This window comes from Eptatretus burgeri, chromosome 1 (genome assembly GCF_056783735.1).
Source record: "Eptatretus burgeri isolate ZD-2024b chromosome 1, Ebu_testis_v1, whole genome shotgun sequence".
Classification (NCBI taxonomy): domain Eukaryota; kingdom Metazoa; phylum Chordata; class Myxini; order Myxiniformes; family Myxinidae; genus Eptatretus; species Eptatretus burgeri.
The window spans coordinates 158,358,191-158,379,467 of record NC_140961.1 but is presented as its reverse complement, the minus strand read 5'-3'; the positions used below and the strand labels follow the sequence as shown (position 1 = coordinate 158,379,467).

Below are 21,277 nucleotides of genomic sequence, written 5' to 3'. Positions count from 1 at the left end.
AGCTGAGCAAGGTGTACAGCAGCTCGTCTTGTCCAAATCTCACATCTCCATCTTGCCCCTCACCGTTCTCTCTCTTCAGATCAGAAGCATATTTGGTGCCAAGTGACAGAATAAGGATTCAATGGTGCAGGTGTCACTTCCAGGAAAATGGGGAATGGGATACCATGCTTGGGTGTACATTTATAACTGAAAACTGCTTGTGAATTTGCCCGTAAATGTGTCTGTTGCTTCAGTAAAAATTGCTTCAAAATAATTTGTGCCCTGACTTATTCTGTCCATTTTGATGGTGCTGTTAGGCAGCTGTCTGATTGAAGAGCTCAACTTGCTTATAGATTGCAGATTCAGTTACGCAACATTGGTTCGCTAGGCCAACTAATTAAGATATGCCGAGTGACTGTTGGCATGATACTTGCTCGTACACGGCCTTCTTTGTAAGGTAGCATGACTCTTGATGTGGGATGATGCCAGAAGCTCTGGGGCGACTTCCTATTGTGGTCTTTAAAGATGTGCTGTCCTCTTTGAGCTATCTGGAGGTGACGTCCGTCACAAAATATCTATCTATAATAACAAATGGGTCATTGTGTTTGTCTCCTCCATAACCGTGAAACCCAGCAGCCAGAAACTTTGCATGCACACTAAGGGAACTCCAAGGGAGTGCATGAATGAAAACTGGGTATTTGGATAAATTTAAGCACTCCTTTTGAAGATAATTAATGGGAATATTCACCATGAAAAACTAAAACAACCTTACCAAGATGGTGGTGCACCATCTTGCTCAGCCCGCTTTCACCTCAAAGGGGACTTCAGCTTCAGGGTACACCAGAAATGGTTGTTGTCTTTGCCTGCTCAAATATGTCTTCACTTGGAACAGGCTACAATGGTTTCTGCCCGAGAAAGTGCTCAAATTTTTTTTTTCACTTTATTCACCAACATCATCGAATGCCCGATTTTCATACCGTATACATCACGTTTGTAGGTGCTATAATTTTCAAACTAGGAGCTTAAAGCAATCTATCTTCGAAAGAAAAGCAAATGAGATGCTGTCAATTGTGAAAATCAAAGATAATTCAAGTATATTGGATGGTATTGTGCATTATTCTGTTTGTCCATTTGTTCGTCTGCCAATCACTTTCAGGTCACAATTTTAAACTGATCTTCCAAAACTTCACCACCTGGGAGAATTTGTCATAAGCAAGATGCCTATTGTTTTGAGGTCAAAAGGTCAACATTGGTCAAAGGTCAACAACTTTATCAAATTTCTAAAATCCTCAATTTTCATCCCATTGATGAGAAATTTGAAAATTGACGTATTTCAGATCACTGAATTAAGCTCACATAAATTTAAGGTCAACATCAACCAAAAGGGCAACAGAGGCCAAAAGGTCAACAACTTAGGTGGCATTTCTAAAATTATCAATTTTTATTCGATTGCCTTGAGATTTGAAGAGGATTTGCACATCTGGCCATTTAATTAAACCACCAACTTTATTAAAAGTCAAATTTGTTTGATGGAGTTTGCAAGTATTGTTTTATGCACAACATCTTTCTTGTTTGTTCGTTTGTGACACTACTCTGAGCTCCCAGAGTTAATCACAACAAAAAACTTTATCGGATCACATTTTTTACCACGATGCACCTTACTAGGGTACTATGCAGTCATTTTCTCGCAAATCATAACTTGTAAATGCATGAGAAATTTCCGTGGGTAGATCCACATGCAATATGCTTTCAAAAAGGTCAATTTTTTTCGGATTTCAACTGTCGCGATATAATTGGTGAGAAATCAACCCCGATTGCCAAATATAGTATCAGACATGAAATAATAATAATAATAACACCATTCCTTTCATGCTGTAAAGGCACATAGGGGTGCCAAGGCAGTTTAATTGGCAAGAAGTACAGTCCTGGACCTGTCGCCACTCCGACGCAGGTTACCCCCAATGTTTATTATGCCAGTACACCGTTACTCATTTTGCCAACCTCGGAAGGATAACATGCTGAGTCAATCCCACCTGGTGTTAATTCAATGGTGTCAGGGGTTCAAAATCAGGACCCTGAGGTCCCAAAATAGCCACCTTAATTGCTAAACCAATAACAGGCTTCCAACATTTGTGGGAGGATGAAGGGGAAGGCTGGAGGTGGGAGGATGAAGGGGAAGGGTGGCGGTGGGAGGATGAAGGGGAAGTGTGGAGGTGGGAGGATGAAGGGGAAGGGTGGAAGATGAAAGGAAAAGCTGGAAGAAGGAAGAGGAAGGAGTGGGGGAGAGGAAAGGGTGGGATGGGAGGAGGCAGTGGAAGGGGTGGGATGTGAGAGGAGGGACATGGAATTATTGCCCGGTAACACCAGGTACATTTGCTCGTATTTGATAAAAAATAACCATTCATACAATAAATAATATAAAAAAAAAACAAATGAAAAACAGAAGTGGTTGTTGCTGAAACTTGGAATATACCTTTAACTCCATCGATTTCTTGCACAGTCATAACAAGAATGCAAATGACACACAGAGTGAGGAAAGTGAGAGTGAGAGCCACTCTCACCTGGCATACCAAATCTGTAGGTTTTCCCATGAAAAGGGAACTTCCTGAAAAACATCCAGCCACAGATACAAGCAGTGTAAAACTCACTGCAGTGTTTGCTTTGCTTTTCCCCAGGAACCTTTGGTATTGGCATAATAACATTTTGATAAGAATTGTCAATAAAACACCAAGTACATTTATGGCCAAAATTGCAAGTGTGAGTGGTTCTGAGATTTCCAAGTACTCCACATCCATGGGCACACAGTCATTGTGCTGTTCATTTGACCAAAAGTAATTCGGGCAGTGAAGGCAATCCTGAGAATCTTTTGTGAGTAAACAAGAAAATTATATGTGAGGGATCAAGACAGTTGGATGGTACAGTTGCACTGATCGCAACAAGGCTCAACGATCTTCAATGGAATGAATGTTGTTGCAACAATAATGTGAAGACATAGTTTATCATTTACAAGTAGAGCGGCCACTGGGTGGAGTGCATACCTCCACAAGATTTAGTTTACGCTTTGTTTCCCACTGATAGGCCAGATCAGGATTCTGAACTGAACTAAAATATAATCTGCTTCTTCTTGTCACAAAACCAACTCACCCACCAAGTTTTATCCGAATCCGTCCGTAACTTTTTTTCTGATATAGGACTATACATCATTTTAGCACAATCACTGAATAGTGATGATTCACTTTTTAAAAAAATATCGGATCCAGATTCCGATCTTCACCAAAACAAAAGCAGTTCTTCTTTGTTTCATACCCAACCTGCCCACCAAGTTTCGTCCGAATCCATCCACAACTTTTTTCAGAAATACTGCTTGATGTCGTTTTTTGGCCCCATCTTGGAATGGTGAAAAATCACTTTAAAAATTCTCGAATTCAGATCCAGAATCAGATTTTCACCATTATCGAATCATTTCATTTGTGTCACATACTTATGCTCTCCATCAAATTTAGTTTGAATCCATGCACAACTTTTTCAAATATCTTGTTCACAAACAAACAGATGATAAATCACTCGGTGAGCGACACTTGACAAAACATAACAAAGTATAATGCCACTTGGTCGAGCACATACCGACGCCAGGCTGAACAGTTTATGTTTTGCATCCCACTGATGGGCTATCCCAACTCATCCACCTCGTTTTTTCATTACTCATCCACAACTTTTTGAAATATCTTGTTCGCAAACAAACCGATGAAAAATCACTCGGAGAGCGACACTTGACAAAACAGAAAAAAGTGTAATGGCACTTCGTGGAGCGCATACTGATGCCAGGGTGAACAGTTTGGTTTTGTATCCTACTGATGGCCTATTCCAATCATCAACCTCATTTTTTTCATTACTCATCCAAAACTTTTTGAGATATCATGACATATTTTTTGCCCAATCTCTCAATTGTATCAATTTGGCCTGTGTTGACCTTTTGACTGTAAAAAAAAAATTGGTGGGTGAATTATTTGACCTGATATGCAAATGCTGTTCAAATTTCAAGTAAATCAGAAGAAAATTGAGGATTTTAGAAATTGCACATAAGTTGTGTCAGGTCAAGCCAGATTAGATCTGTGGCTTGCTACAGGTTCCATGGTCAAATTGTCGGTGACTAGAGCTATCTCCTCCATCAGGTTTTCTGGTGAGGATGGTTTATGGATAGTGATACCCAGCAGGTTTAAAAACACAACCTGTCAAGGGTGGAGTAGCTCAGTGTTAGCCAACGGACATTGATTTATAGTGGCCGTGTCTGCGTATGACCTCCTGCAGTTGGATGACTTTTTTTTTTAGGAGGGTGGTGCCCGGATTTGCACTCCGGTCACCGTGAAACCATTCGTTCTGCAAAACACATGAAAAACGCAAAGAAAAATGAAAACCCACTCTACGGGAGAACCCCCTGTGCAGCTGTCCTTTGCTGGGCAGCTCACAAAATGACCGGAATGGGGCAAAGCCTTTGGGACCCCCCAAACTTTGCTGAAAAGGAGAGAAAACAACGCAGTAACATTTCCGAGTCAGATTGCGGGCGAGTGTGTCAGGGGGGTGCTGAGGTGTCTTCCACCAGACGGCAGTCTCCTTGGGATAACCTGAGTTGGTCCCTTGGAGTGGGTGCCTGGAATATCCATCCCGAAGAGAGGATGACCATCTGTTGCTGTTATCTGTGCTCAAGGGTTTGGAAATCGGTATTGCAGCACTCTGAGGTTTGGAGACCAGATTGCCTCGAGATCATGGTGGGGAGTTTCACGTATTATTGGTCTGGTCGCTCTGATGGTTATCATGCCCAAGGAGTTGCTGTAGCTGTGTCCAATAAGCTGACCCCAATAATAATTGAGGTCAACGAGCGTACTATGAGGCTAAGGATTTGTCACTCCTTGGGTGTCATTTCCCTGGTCTATGTATATGCTCCAACAGAGGCGAGTCATCTCACCATGAAGGATGAATTATATGCCACATTCGAGTCTGTGGTTGATCAGTGCCCCAGGCAAGATACTCTTCTAGTCTTGAGTAATTTCAATGCATCGACTGGAACTGATAGGGATGGTTATGAGATGTGTGTTGGTCCCCATGAGTCTGGAACTGTGAACCAGAATAGCAACAAGCTCCTTAACTTTGCAAGAAGTCATGGATTTTGGGTGGCTGGTTCATGGTTTCAGCGCCAACTTCCAATGCTGGTGATGTGAAAAAGGAGATCGACCATATGCTCATTTAGGGTTTCTAGAGGATGGTCCAGAATGGCAGGGTCTACCGGAGTGCTCATTTCTTCAATACTGACGACCGGCTTGTTTTTGCAACTCTTAAGTTGCAGCGTAATTCCAGGAGAATGGTCCCATCCCACACTCAGCTGTATGCTGGCAAGGTCAAGGATGAGAGGGCAGCTGAGGAGATGGTAAACACGCCGATTGGAGATTTGGGGGGGTGGGGGGGCCTGGTGCATTGGGGAATCCTGAAGAGTTGTGGAGTGATTTCAAGACCACAATCCTTGATGTTGCAGGTGGATGTCTTGGAATTCACCATCGGACGAAGAAGAATTTTGTCTCTCAAGGAACACTGGATACCATTCACCAGAATCACAGGGCCAGGCTGAATGGCAGAGCCGAGCTGTTCAGAGCACTGAGGCATAAGGCCAGGTCACACCTTGACGTTTTAGCCAACGTATGCCGATTTTTGAATTTTTTTTCGAAAACGCTGGCACACGTTGAATACGTTATGGGTAAGTTTTGATAACATTGAGAGCACGCTGGCATACGTCGTAGTACGTTGCCATACATCGTTGTACGCTGGCTTTAAACGTTGTACGTTTCGGTTGTCTCAAATTTTTTCATGCTTGAAATTTCACGACGTATGCCGGCGTATGACTCACACGTTCCGCTACGCTGGCCACAAGTTGTAGGCACGGTCTGCGATCGTTGACAGACGTCAACACATGCTACTTGTAAGTTAATCATAAGTTGAGACACGCCGAGGTCGTGTTTAGAGTACCCGAAACTTATTTCCTACCTATGATTAACGTGTTGTTGGCACGTTACGCGATCGTTGCCACACATCGACAGACGTTACTTTTAAGTTACTCATAGGCTGAAAGACGTCGGTATAATGGATCGTCCTTGCCTCAGCGTCCACGGCCACGGCCAGGACACTTATTTGCAGCATTCTTCAAACTTTTCTTCGGCATGACTAGGATGTTCACACTTCGATATCGAGCTTGGCTATGATTCCAATTGTCCATCGGCAGCGTCTATTTAAAATAGTCTAGTTTGAGCGTTTTAACACGTTCAGAAGAAACGTTTCAAATTTCCAAACCCCAGCGTCAAAAAAACAAACAAACAAAAAAAAAAAACAAAGGCGAGTGACAGCAATTTAAATCGTTCATTGTAAACAATGAAACTAGCTGAGTGGTACCGTTTAAAAGTCGTTGAGTGTAAAAAAAATCCAATTGTTGAGCGCAAGCGTCTACTTTCAATAGTGGAGATGCAGCCATTTAAATCGTTGAGTGGCAGCCTATGAACCTACCCGTGGACACGCGGACGCAAGGACGATCCATCATAACCCACACCCTCCCCCTCACACCCACCTACTACTGCCAACATGAACAAACTACTACTAATACTAATACTAATACTAATACTGATACTGATACTGATACTGATACTGTTACTGCTGGCATGGACATCGACTCAAAAAGGAACTCGAAAACACTGTTGGGTTCCCTTTTATGAACACCATTTTTATATACCAATTCCCAAAACCGCTGGGAACACGTCTTTATATGGCAGTTGTAACCTAGAAACACGTTCATTTATTTTTTTTTGTCGACCAGAAGACGTCATTGGAATACGTCTACATACGTCGATGTGTGTTGGGACTACGTAAAGAATTGGTTCAAAGCACGTCAAACATAAGTTAGAAATAAGTTTCGCGTAAAAAAGGCATTACCGCGATGTGTTTCGACTTATGAGTAGCTTATAAGTAGCCTTTGTGGACGTGTGTAAGCGTCCACATATCGTGTGTAAAACCTATCCCCATCGCATGCGGAAAGTGTGCATACTCCGAGTACGTCGTAAAATTTTGAACATGTTCAAAATTTCTTGACGTACTCTACTTACTACGACTTATGATAGCGTATTTAGCGTTCTACTCGCGCATACCAAACTTACCCATACCGTATTTGACGTGCCCCAACGTTTTAGACACTTTTTGTTACGTCGGCATACGCTGGCAAGATCGCCAAGGTGTGACCGCGATTTTGACGCTTCCATTTCTACGGCAGTTATGATTTGAATCGTTGTGCGTCAGCCTTTTAATAGGCTACGCCACGACATCGTCGGCGATGCGTGCAACGCGCTATGCCTGAGTTAGACTATCGTTGGGCATCGGTTGTGTAGGCCGACAACAGGTTCAGCATTCGTTGGTATAAGTTATCTATAACACAACGAAACGTTCTGTGTAGTTACCAATGCGTTATACATAAGACCAAGTCGCTATGAATACGTCCGAATCTTAAAAAAAAAAAAACATCAAAAGTTCAACGTAAGCCAGCATTTTACATAAATTTTAACACGTTGCCATCGCTGGCTAAAACGTCAAGGTGTGACCGGGCCTTTTAAACTGAAGTGCACTAAGGGTGGACAAGGAGACTGATGCATGACGAATCTGTGTGTGAGGGGTTAGAGCATCACCTGTGGTCAAGTGATTCTCATCCTGCTTACAGGGGAATTCGCGCATTGCGTTCGTCCAAGCCCGACCCTCAGTGTACTGCAGTTAGAGCAGAGGCTGGTGGGCTCTTGACAGGAGTCCAAACTGAAGGCCCAATGGGCCGGTTATTTTGAGTGGTTGTACCAGGCTGATCCACAAGCTGTTGATTTGGATGGAAGGGGTGTTACTATCCTTATTGCTGACCCTCCAATCAACTGAGAGCCATCTTCATTTGTGGCAACACAGGTGGTGGTGAACAGGTTGAAATGGGTAAAGATCCTGGGATCTGTGGCATCCATGCTGAACTTCTCATTGGTGCTGGAAATGATGTACTCATGTCATTGCAAGCAGTTCTCTAGTCTACCTGGTAGACAAGCATCATCCCACCTGGTAGGAAGAGGCACCTTCTTGTCCTTCTCTGGAAAGGGAAGGGTGATCGCCAAGACTGCACCAACTACCAAGGTATGATGCTGCTCTCAGTGCTGAGAAAGGTCTTTGCTCAGATAATTATTGATAAGGTTCACCACCATCTGCTTGAGCACCAGCGTCCAGAGCAGTCAGGCTTTACACCAAAGAGGTCAACGATTGACCATATCCTTGCTCTTCGGATCCTCACCAAACGCACATGAGTTTTGGCAGTCGTCGGGTGGTAGGAAGGGGGAAATCACCACCGGAAGAGGGACAAATTTTCATCCAACTTTTCTAGACCAGTTTTTTGTGTAGATTACGAATATGAAAGGTGATCAGCCAGCTTCAGGGGCTTTTCCGAGATATTGCGGGTCAAATTTAGCCAATTATGAGTTTTTACTATAAAACTGATTCTGAAAGCTAAAATACTCTGTATTTATAGCTCGTTTCTACTTTCAAGTGTCGAATCGTTATCAAGACAGAAAATCAAATCATTTTAGGGCTAACCTTAACTCAAAGTTCAAAGGTCAACAAATAACAACTAGTGAAAAAACAGATAAAATGCCTAAAACTGGTCTATGTTGCTGAAAATTGTGATCAATGTTTCATCTGAGCTAAACTAGAGGAAAGGGCACCCCTGCGTCCTTCTGGGGTCCCCCAGGGGCACCTCCTTACCCCCAGAACGTTTTCAAAAATAATGATTTTTTAAAATTGCAAATTATTTCAAACTGGTAAAATAGCCTGAAGTTTGTGTAAAAATTGCTAACACTGAAAAGAATAAATTGATGAAAATGACAATGAGTAATTTCCATATTTTGCAGCCAGTAACATATCTTGTATGAAACTAATGAAGCTAAAGCTTTAGGGGCCCCCAAAGCAACTTTTTACTATCATCGGCTGTTACTATGCCAATGTTGTACAGGCTTAAATCCAACATCTTATTCTACTTTTCGATAATATGCCGCCAGTGTCTCCCATCTTTCCACTACAACAACGCGTTTTTTTTGTTATGAAATTACAAGGTGCTGCAGTAATTTATCGGAAAGTTATGTAACTTTAAATATATTGTTACTAATATGTTTTCTCTTGTCACCCCCAGAAGGAAATTCCTTTTTTGCACGGTTCAGCTGAAACTGTAATGTGAGACCTTGCGACATTTATTTTGAAGTGAAGATCGGCGCCAGCTGCAATTTAGGTAAGTAAAGTTTTTCTTGTAAATTATCCCATAAATGTACAATTCAGTTGCATATTTTCATTACCTCGATCGTATTTTTTATTGTCTCTCACCCCAGAATGGAATTGATGCAGTTAGCATTCAATACATTTAATTTTCGTAACGTTTGAATTGAATGTCCTTTGAGCTCACAGGCATCATGTTAAAACGGCACACAGCAGAACTATCAGAGCCGACCAATGTTGCCACTAAATTTTTTCGAAAATCCATATACTTTCGGTCGAAAATCCATAAATGTTCTCAAAAATCCACATATTTTAACGAGATCGGTACATATTTTACCAGTTTAATGCACTTTTCTGTTCCTAAGAAGCGGTTATTTGCTCTGACCTTTAATTATGGTTGAAAGTTGTCCAATTTCCAATTTTTCTTTCGTGAATTGCTGACGTCTTCAAAATTTCGCATCCTTTTTGCTCATCTTGTCCGTCCACAACAGTGACAAGATGATTTACATCGCGGAAGGACTCCAATTCCCCAAAAACTCCCATTTCCATGGAAAAAAAAATCCATTGATCAGTGAAAAATCCATAAAAATTGATTTTTTCTAAAAAAATCCATAAATCCCTATGCTGATTCAAAATCCATAAATTTGTGGTAAAATCCACAGGAATGGTAGCACTGGAGCCAACAGACTTCTCATTGAACATAAGCAAAAATGGTTCTTTCTTTTCAGGATGAAACCAGTGAAATTATCCAATATGACTGAAAAAAGGAAGAGGAGCTGTGTTGTCCATTACGATCAACTGAACTGTGGCAAATTGACTGGTCTGAGAAATGAAACGTTTCAACGCTTACACCAGGCAGAGGATGCCAGAAATGAACTAGGTGGTGACAATGCACATACGCTTCAGGCTGAAGCCATACCGGATGTTTTGGACCCCAGAATTAATTGTGTCCACATGAACTGTTACAAAAAATTCACAAAGGCTTTATCAATTAGAAATGCAAAATGTAAAAGAGGCAAAATCGGATGAAAGACTAATTGCGAGGAAAAAGTAGAAATGTAGGATCGAGTGATAGCAGGGGTATGTTCCCTAAGAAATGTATGAATCCAAACTGTAGTACAGCGAAAACCATAAAAGTTGACGGGAAAAAACAGCAAATAGCAGTAATCCAGACGAAATCAGCATGTGAGAGAATCATGCAAGCTGCAATCCTGAAAAATGATTATGGGATAACGTTGGCAATAGAGGGCCAAGATCTCATAGCAAAGGAATTTATGATGCATAGAAAGTGTTACAAAATTACACACGGATATGCTCAAAACCATCCACTGCCACCTCAAGATAATTATCAACACCAGTGTCAAACAAACTCCAATGAACTATATTCATTCGTTCAAAATCATGTAATTGGCTGTAAACAGTCGGCATCTATGAAGCTCTTGACAAATATGTGGACTCGATTACGAGCCAAAGTGAAGAAAAAACTAGAGGACCACTTTTCTGGAGAATTGTTTTTGTCAGTGTCTTATACTCACTCATGGTTGTCAGTCAGAAAGTACTATCGAATAGTACCCTATCTGTGCATGTGAAAGAAAGCAATGATTTTATTCTTGCAGAGGCGGCAAATATACTGCAGACAGCCATAAAATAAATGATAGAAAGTGCTGAAGATCTACCGTGGCCTCCAACTTGCGATTCATTAAGAGCACAAAATCGCAGATCCCCCAAATGTTTGATAAACTTTCTCACGAAACTGATACATTTGCAATCCTCACAACACACAGCTAGTGATGAATCACGAAAGCTTGTCGAATCGTTTTCACAAGATTTGATCTATGCCTATTGCAATGGAAAGTTTCTGACGCAGAAACATACATTGCTCGGAATGAGACTACACAAGATGACTGGACAGAAAGCTGTAGTCTCTGTTCTTGGACAATTGGGACATTCACTCAGTTATAACCAAGTTCGTTTGATTGAAACAGCACAAGCTGAACTTGCCAAACAGATGGCAGACAGGGGATATTGTCTACCTTTAATTCCATCTTCTGCGAGCGACACTGTTCAAACGTTCTTTTGGTGGGATAATTTTGACTACGAAGGAAAATGCTGCAGGAAGTATTCATACTATACATGGAATCGGATTCCAAGAGAGGGACACACAATCAGTGTTGTGACCAACACCTGAAATTCAAACATCACTGCGACGGACCATGGAAGGAACTCTAGGTGTGCTTGATCAGAGAAAGATAAATCCACACAAGAACCCACCGGGATTTTCTACAGTCAACGCCGTCTTTGATGGGGATCAGGATGAAATAAGCACTAGTGAGATATTCACATGGAAACTACTGCGACATTACAGCCTGATAGCAATCAGTACCCCGTTTTGTTGCTTGGGTTATTCAGCAGCATGAATATCCATTGTCTCAACCAACACTGATTATATTTCTGCACACCAATCATCAGTCCCATTACAGAGTATCCAACTGTACTGGAATGTATTCAACAATCTCAGCTGATGGCAGCTCAGGCCAATATGAAATACACTGATAACTGATGTATGAGCTGCTGCCAAATTCTATCATGTCATATGGAACAATGCGAAGGACTTTGACAACGTCATCATTCACCTTGGTGATATGCATGCCTTCATGGAATTCTTTGGCACTATCGGTAAATTTGTATCAGGTAGCAGATTAGAAGAAGTTGTGTATCAGGCAGGGTTAAGCACATCTGGTACAATCAAAGGCGTGCTCAGTGGCAAGCATTATAATAGATCATGGGCAATTCACGAAAGCTTCAGTGAAGCGCTTCACAGTCTGTTCCTAGAAGCTTATATGCCAGACTTATTGATTGGACTTGTGGACATTGTTCACAATAAAGTCCCCACAGATGCTGCTCAGGAACTTTCAGAAGAAGTTGGCTTCTCTGGTGTTGAACAACAATACCAGCAGACAAAGTACAAGTGTCTTCGATGAAACTATAGCAAGACTCTACAGTTCTGGGCAATCTTCATTGAAGCTGTTGATTGTCAACATAAACTCCATTACTCGATAAACCTGAATGAGTATGACCTTCGACTGAAATGCTGGACAGACTCTTTGCTATTTTGTTTTGCTATGAACAAACAGAATTACACTAGATATGGAACATTCTATTGTTGTCAACTCATGACACTTGATGATACGCATCCTGGTGCCAAGGATGATCTTCTGAAGAAAGGCCTGTCTGTCTGTAGGAACAATACTGGTATCAGAGTCAACTGATGCAGCTGGAGAGCAGACTTTCATGAAAAATTCAAAGACACCAGGTGGCAGCAAGAACTTCACTCATTAGGAAACAGGATACAGAAAGTGGGTGCTGAATCGTCCATTTACATCTGCTATGGTTTCTTCTCTGCTGGAACTTACCAAGCTCGATGACATGAGTCACAACCCAAGGAAGTGCATAAGACCACACGATATCCAAAAATCAGATGGTCATGTAAAAAAGACTATGCAAGTTATCAAGTCAGATTTTATCAATCCATTCTCACATGAAATTGATCCTAACAAACTGTTCAACATAGTTTCAGGCATACCATTACCGGATGATGTCGGTGCCCACCTTTTGTCAACACAACAACGAGGAAGAGAACTCTACAATGCGTTCAACTCCCAACTCGATACCGAAAAGAATGGTGAAACCACACGCTTTTTTAATCCAATATCAAGAGTTCCATGGAGAAGCTTTCAAGACAACCTGAAGAAGACAACAGTAAAATCTGCAGCAGGAAAGACCAAAGATGTAATAGTACAGAGAGATATCCTTGGATTACTGGCAGGAAAGTCATGTAAAGAAAACATGTAAGTCAATTTGGATAAAGCATTGAAGTATCCTTTAGCAACGGTACCACTACCTCTTGCGACAGCAAATGGCAGTCGTCGGACAACACTAAAAAGTAATATGGAAGCTGCACTCATATCACTGAATTTACCGAACACAGCCTATGATGTCCCAGAAAATGCAGTTTACGTGATTGACCTTATTGCGTATTTACGTTCGTTGGTGAATGTAGCAGATACGTTTCGGTCATTAGCCAGGAGAATAATGGCTGACATACACACGTTACAAAGTGGTATATTTTGCGTGTGACACATACAATGCACATTCCATAAAACAGGCCGAACAAATTGCAAGAGGGCAGTTCAGATGTGTACATTCTGCGCACACCTGATATCAGAATTCCGGCTGCATTTGGACAGTTTATGTGCAATGGAGGGAACAAAGAGAGAATGATGGAGCTGATTGAACAGGTTCTCTGTGAAGAGGAAAGTCTTATTGGAGACCGAGTTCTGTACTATGCAAGGGGGAATCTCTGCATGAAGATAATGTCACACTGCTTAGAGAAAATACCAGCCCTGGCTCTTGACCACAGTGGCTGATACAAAGATCTGCTACCTCACCTAACATGCACTAGATGAAAACTCTGGTGGTCCCATGGTCTGTGTAGTGCGTTCTGTTATGTTCTGGGGATTGAGACATTCCAATCATTTTACTGGCCAACGAACGTGAAAATTTAAAGATCATCATAGATCACGGGAGTGGCAAAGGTCGGCGATTCCTTGATCTGAGTCAATGTCAACTCACTCAACTCCAGAAACGTGCATCGTTTGGTATCCACGCCTTTTCGGGAAATGACGAAGTTTCTTCATTTTTCCGAAAAGGGAAGAAAACTTGGTGGACACTGATAAAAGATGATGAAAATATGCAGAAAGTATTCGCAGAACTGGGTCATGAGCAACAACTTTCCAGCGTAGTGTTTGATGGACTTCAAATATGTACTTGTGCAATCTACAATCAAAGGAGATGCAAACGTATTAATGAAGCCAGATCTACTATTTTCTGGAATCGATTTCGTGATGGCAAGGTAGCTGATCTGTGTGCATTACCCCCATGTGAGTCAGCACTGGCATTACATTCAGCTCGACGTAACTATGTAGCCAGGATGTGGCATCTGGCTCACAGACCCCAGCAATTCTTGGACACTCCAATAAACCATGGGTGGACTGAAGATTTATCAATCCATTGGGTTGATATACCTTATCTTGTGGATGTTGTGGAACTTCTGTGTAATATTTCTGATGAAGATGGTGAAGATGAGTTATCAGACTACAGTGAAGACAGTGATTGTGAAGAAATGTCCGACTAACATCTATATTTGGTGATTGTATCCAGTGACGTAGGTATACTACTTCCACTGTCTTTAGTTGATTTCTTAAATGTAATAACTATTGATTCATCTGACTGTACCTGATTGAAACATGTTTTAGGGGTATTACATACTAAGGCATCTTAATGTTTCATCGAGAATCTATGAGGAGTAGGGGCAGTTCAGACAAAAGAGCATTTATGCATTAAGAAAAAGATTTTCAGATATTTTAAAGAAAAATGTGTGTGTATGTATATATATATATATATATATATATATATATATATATATATATATATATATATATATATATATATATATATATATATATTTTATTTTTTTTTTTTAAGGCAATGTCTGAATAAAAATCAATAGACAATGCATGAATTTTTATTACGAAAGTGGTTAGAAACTACATATGATAATGAAATTTAAATAGAAAAAATAAATTTTAAAAAAACTTTTGGGGGCAAGTGGGTGCCCTTGTGGCACGCTACAACGGTGGGGCAGAAAGAATGGACGTAGGATGGCCCGCACCTCTCGTTTAGCTTAGATGAGACATTAGATTATTACTATTTTGAGCAACCAAGTTATCTCGGTGTGAGCATCGTATCAGTTTTTGCATCGGTTGTTATTTGTTGACCTTTGAGTTAAAGTCACCCATAAAAAGATGTGAGTTGTGTTTTTTAATAAAGATTAGACACTTGAAAGCATAAAAGAGTCATAAAAATACTGCATTTTAGCTTTCAGAATCAGTTTTATAGTAAAAACTCATAATTGGCTAAATTTGACCCGCAATATCTCGGAAACGCCCCTGAACCAGGCTGATCACCTTTCATATTCGTCATTTACACAAAAAAAGTGATCGAGAAAAGTTCGATGAAAATTTGTCCCTCTTTCGGTGGTGATTCTCCCCCACCCACCACCATTCTACAGGTCTCCTTGCAGCCTATGTTGATCTCTGCAAAGCATCCGATTTGTTGAATTTGAATGCCCTCTGGAGGATTCTTGGTCTTCATGGGGTGCGTCCAAAACTGATCGATCTGATCACTGAACTATACTCTGGTACCGAGAGTGCTGCGAAATGTGTTGGTACCATCTCCGACTTATTTCCAGTTGTTACTGGAGTTTGTCAGGGGTATCGACTGACCCCACACTTTTCATCACTTGTGTAGACTGGATTCTGAGGAGGTTTATGGAGAGATAAAGCTGCGGTGCATCATTTTATGTCATGTCAAGATCTCTGACCTTGATTTTGCAGAGACACTAGATATCCTTTTGGGGGCCCTCGAGGTGCTGAATGAGGAGCCAGAGCCACTGGGATTACGTGTTTCCTGGGTCAAAACTAAGGTCCAGGCTTTCAATGACATATTGGCGCTGCTCTCCAGTCTGTACCTGTTTGTGGTGAGGATGTTGAGGTCATGGAGAGATTCACTTACCTTAGCAGTGATATTCATGTCTCTGCTGGCTGTGAGTCAGGTCAGCAGACATCTGGGTCAGGTCTGGGGAGTCATGGATTCACTGGATCATGGGTTCACTGGATCATGGGGTGGGGTGCTGCCGGTACCTGTGCTGGAGGACGAAAGTATGAGTCTTCAGGTCCTTCTTGTTTCCAGTCTTGCTCTACAGATGTGAGACATGGACTCCGACTAGGGATCGAAGATGGAGACTCGATTCCTTTGGTACCAGGTCTCTTCGGAGAAAACTTGTCTATGGCTGGTCAGACTGTGTCCAACGAGCTGTTGGTGAGAGATTCAAATGAGATTTGTTACCTGCACAGTCTGCGAGCATCAGCTGCGGCTGTATGGACATGTGGCTTGTTTTCCTGACACTGATTCTGCTAACAAGATTTTCTCAGCGAGGGAGCCTCATGAGTGGAGGAGTCCAAAGGGCTGACCACGTACCTCCTGGTTGCAGCAGGTTGATCAGCATATCAAGTAGATGGGGATGGGCCAGACATCTGCCTGTGGGATGGCCAGACAGATGCCCCTGGATTACCAGTGGAAATTGGACACAGCGAAGCGCTGCATTGGCACATGCTCCCATCTCCTCCTCATTGAGCTCCTCAGCACGTGAGGAAATTCGATCATCCAACTCCTCAGGCTCCATATCATCAAAGCATCCCAGACGTGGGTGACCACTTTGATGCAGCACTCACACAACACTTTCTTTTTGATTTAATTCTTGTTCTTCCTTTTGTCACGAATGGTGGATTTACTCCATAGCATCTACCCACAGAGGCCAGACTCTGTCCTCTCGGCAGCTGGTCCAGCAGCTCCACTTTGTGACATAGGCTCATCACGTTTTTCTGCTTCTTGACAGGAGATGCATCTCCAGCACTGGTCATATTTATACTTGGTAACAATGTTTTATCACGAAGAAAATGAGTGGCATGAGAGGCAAAACACCGGTAAAGGCAGCAGGACTCGAAGATTGATTGAGAACCAGGACATGCTGCATACATACGATGGAAATTGTGGCTGTCTGTGGGAGGGGTGAGTAATATGCCCATTGTGCGTTGGGGATGTTGGCAGATGGAACGTTTTACCAGATGTTCTCAGATGGGGCCTGGGGATAGATGTGGTGAAGCATTTTAATTATGCAAGCGTCATGCTAATATTTTACTCAGCAGGTGTCAGATGTGGTGAAACATTTTAATTGTGTTACTTGAGAGAGGTGAGGGGGGGGGCAGCAGGGGCAGGGGGTGAGGGGGCAGAGAGAAACCTTTTCAGCAGCTCATAATAGATTTAGGGGATCATTTTAATTGCTTATGCAAGGGTCCATGCTGACATTTCATATTGTAATTGTGTAACTGTTGCAGAAGGGAGGAGGAAAACATCTTCAGCAGCTCGTAATAGATGCGGTGAAGCATCTTTAGAGCTGAATGGTGGAACAAGCCGCACAGCTCAGTAACAACGTTCATGCCTGGTGGAAGATTAGTTTTACAATTGTTATGCACGCGGCTCGTGAAAGCTATGTTTTTGCGTCAGTACTATAGTAATGTATTGCATGCACATCCAGCTCAATTATAAGTACGATGTACCTGGTGGAAGATGTGCTTTCGAACTGTGTTTATGTATGCGGCTCATCGAAGATATGTTTTTGTGTACTGGTACACCACAGTATGTACATACAGCTCGTTTATAGCACGGTTCGTGGAAGATATATTTTAGAACTGTTTTGTGTGCGCAGCTCATGGAATACTTTTTTTTTGTGCCCACACAAATCTACAAATACACGAAGCACAGGGCCACGAATGTCAAAGCAGGTTGTTTTTTGTAAACAGCGAATACCCAGGGTCCGAGAACAGCTGGGTCCAACAGTATATACCGTTCTTGGCCCCATCTCTCAATGGTGAAAAATCACTTAAGAATTAAAGTGTCTGGATCCAGATTCAAATCTTCACCAAAATTATAAGTTGCTGTCCATGGCTGGTCACATACATACACAGAAAAAATTCAGAATGATTGTTTGAAAACTGTGGCCAAAAATTATGTGTGTGACAAGGAAAGCCAGACAGAGTCAGGGCTGAAAATGTAACATCAATATACCTTCGGTGGCGGAGGTACCGCTGCAAAGAGAGAAAACAAATATGCAGGTAATTAGACCTAAATTGGAAATGATAGTGAATGCATGGTGAAAGGAAGTTGAGCTGCAGGTTCGAGTTCCGATTCACTTCAACAGTGTTCAAAATATAGCATTCAATTGAAATAAAATTATTTCTCGATTACATACTGATGTCTGTCGACAGACGGGCAAAATGAACCAATTGCTTCAACTTGCTTTTCGCTTTGTGTGGTTAAGGGGGATTTGTGGGGTTAAGGGGGATTGGAATAAAGAGACAAAATTGAGAAACAACAATGGTTGAATATCATGATAGGGATTAATCATCTGGAAAAAGCAGTAACTAACAGTGAGATGCCTTGTGGCAGAAAGGCAGGGGTGTCTGTGGAAGGAAATATTTGCAAAAGAAGCTGGAATAAAGAAAGGATCAGCAGCCAACAGAACAAAAGAAAGAGCAGAAAGGAGGAGTCACAACAGGGTTGAGAAACAAAATGTTGGGAAACAGATGAGTGAGGAATGTAGGGGAAGAATGAGGAGTAGTAGAGGACGCAGAGTGTGAACAAGATGGATACAGAGGCAAACTCTCAGGAGGGGAAAAACTATAAATTTGCAAGGAACTGGGCCAGGGAGGAGGGGTAACGGGTTAACGCGAGTAGAAGTAGTAATGGTTTGGGATGGGGGATGATCTGAGATTGTGGTGAACAGCTGTCTTTAAGATTGAGGAGAATGGGGAAGTTAGTTCAACAGGGGGAAAAAGATGAACAAATGAGTGGGGGTGAGCAGCGATTCTGGAAGTTTCTGTATGGGGGGTGGGGGTGTAAGAGGTTTGAATTGAAGGCTCGAGTCTGGGGTGGGGATCGATGCCTTAGGTAATGTGCTCATGCCTAAGAAAAAGGAGGAGATTGCGAGGGGATGTGATCGACAGGTTTAAAAAATAATGAAGGGTGTATAGACAAAATAAGTGCAAACATTTTAGAAAAATGGGCAGTGGCAGGACCATTGACCACAGTTTCAGAGGAAGGAAGAGGATAGGACCAGAGTAAGGCAGGGGTCTTTCTCTCAAAGAGTGGTAAATGCATGGAATAGACAGCCTGTAAATGTAGACAGGAGAAACAATCTAATACTTTAATACCATGTTGGGGCGTTCGCACGTGATTTTGTGGAGGTAATCAGGGCATCTTAACAATTTCAAACACTTAGATTTCTTGAATCACGTTGATGACAAAAATATTGAAGCTGTGCCTGATACCATTTACTAAACGATCTGACATGAAATGGCAGTGTATTTACCAATTTTAATCACAACCGATAGTTCTTCTGAGCAGACCACCATTGTCTACAAGATAAACATGTACCAGTTATCACAATCCACATCATCACTTTATGTTGATTTCCCATTTCCTCCAATACACACTATAAAAATTGCTCACTTGAGGTGAGACATTAATGAATGTGTTGGAGACGAGTACTCTGCTCGTAGCTAATTTAAACTCCGAGTTGGATTGTTTTTGAGAAGTCGTGGGAAGAAAGGGTGATTGAGATGTTGGAATGATTGCACAGACTTGACGGGCATAATGGCCTCCTTCTGTGTTGAATTTCTTTGTAAACACTTGTTGAGGGATATTAAAACAGCACATTCCTGAGATAATACTTCCCGTTGGCCATCAGGAAATCGGGGTAAGGATCGAGAGAGATGATCAATGTTTTAAATCATACCTGTTGTGTTGGAGAACTCTCCAGAAGTGCAGAGTACACAATCAAAGCAGCATGCTGCTTCTCCTTTACGTCCGATTTTCCGGGTTCCTGGTGCACACGGATCAGTGCACACAGAGTGTGACACCTGAAGTACAGTCAGATATGTATTTGGTAATTATTAAATAAATGTACAAGAACCGATCTATGGAAAACTTTTTTGAGAAATAACAGAGGCATAAGAAACGACTTATTCAAGAACCATAAATTACGAAAAGGATTTAGATCTTAAATAATTATGTTTAGTCATAATGATGATGCAATTTATGAGATTTCTCTGAAGGTTCCAAACATTGATGAAAGTGAATTTGTTCGCCTGACCATCTCAATTCCACGAGATATGCAGAGGATGTGTAACAATAAACGACCTGAAAACAATCAACTTCTTCCCGATTACATATATATATATATATATATATATATATATATATATATATATATATATATATATATATATATATATATATATATATATATATATATATATATATATATATATATATATATATATATATATATATGGATACAAACAAACAAACAAACACGACATAATAGCGACCGAAGCTCTTCATGCTGCACTCCTCAGGGTAAAAAAAAAAAAATCGCAAGTGAAGGAGGAAGTGAAGGCGTGTGCTTTATACGCAGGTCTCAGTAAGGGAGACGCTGATTGGTTCGGGAGTAATGACGTCACGGTTAATCCGAACGCCCATTGGTCGGCTCAACATCTTAACCTCGAGCTCCCATTGGCTGGAGCAGAGTTCGCCATTTGTTTTCCCGAAATTCCCTTGATGTGTCCATGCTGAAAGAGACAGAGAGATCGTACAAATTCCTTTTGACCACATGGTATTGGATCGGTTGGTAAGGATGAAGGTTCCTTCCAACATACAGAAATGAAACGAGCTCCGAGTTCGGCTCAATATCCTGAAAATATCTGCATTGTACTGGTCCGCACAGATCGGGTTGGCAACCAGGTGATGCACAATGGCAGATGAAGCAGATACAGTGGCTGGTGGTTGCTGGATATTTCTCCATGCTCGCACTGGTTGTGTTATAACCCTCACAATCTTTCTTCCAATCGCCAAGGGGATGTGTTGTTTGATCCGATCAGCCAATCTTAGTGTTGTGCGGCCCACGTACCGAGCTTCACATCGACACTTAAACTCATAAATAACATTGCTGGTTTGTGAGGTGGGTAGCACATCCTTGTTGACCGACATCAGCAAACTGCGAGAGGTAAAGATTACTCGGAGTTGCACAGCCAGAAACGTGTTGGACACAATATGTTTGATTTGTACTTCAAACCTTCGTGATGATTGCCCTTTCCAGGGCATCCTGATATAGACTGGACATTTGTCTGGACCGAACTTCCGATCTCTTGTCGTGTTTAGAAATTGGTGTATGTATCTCTTAACTATATGCTCAGGATAACCATAAGGCCAAAAAAAAAAAATGTTGCTTTGGCGTAACGGGTCA

The 21,277-nt window shown here is 41.6% G+C and overlaps 1 protein-coding gene across 1 annotated transcript in view; it reads right to left on the bottom strand.

Annotated features, from left to right (window-relative positions):
* Positions 1–17,254: 17,254 nt before the first annotated feature.
* The window catches only part of LOC147035854 (vomeronasal type-2 receptor 116-like), a 65,968-nt gene continuing 61,945 nt past the window's right edge, over positions 17,255–21,277 (bottom strand). Inside the window, exons 3-5 of the mRNA XM_085845226.1 lie at positions 19,769–19,892; positions 18,040–18,059; positions 17,255–17,413 (exon numbers count right to left, since the gene is read on the bottom strand). Coding sequence (XP_085701352.1) covers positions 17,408–17,413; positions 18,040–18,059; positions 19,769–19,892 — 150 coding nt within the window. The 3' untranslated portion in view covers positions 17,255–17,407. The remainder of the gene's footprint in view (positions 17,414–18,039; positions 18,060–19,768; positions 19,893–21,277) is intronic.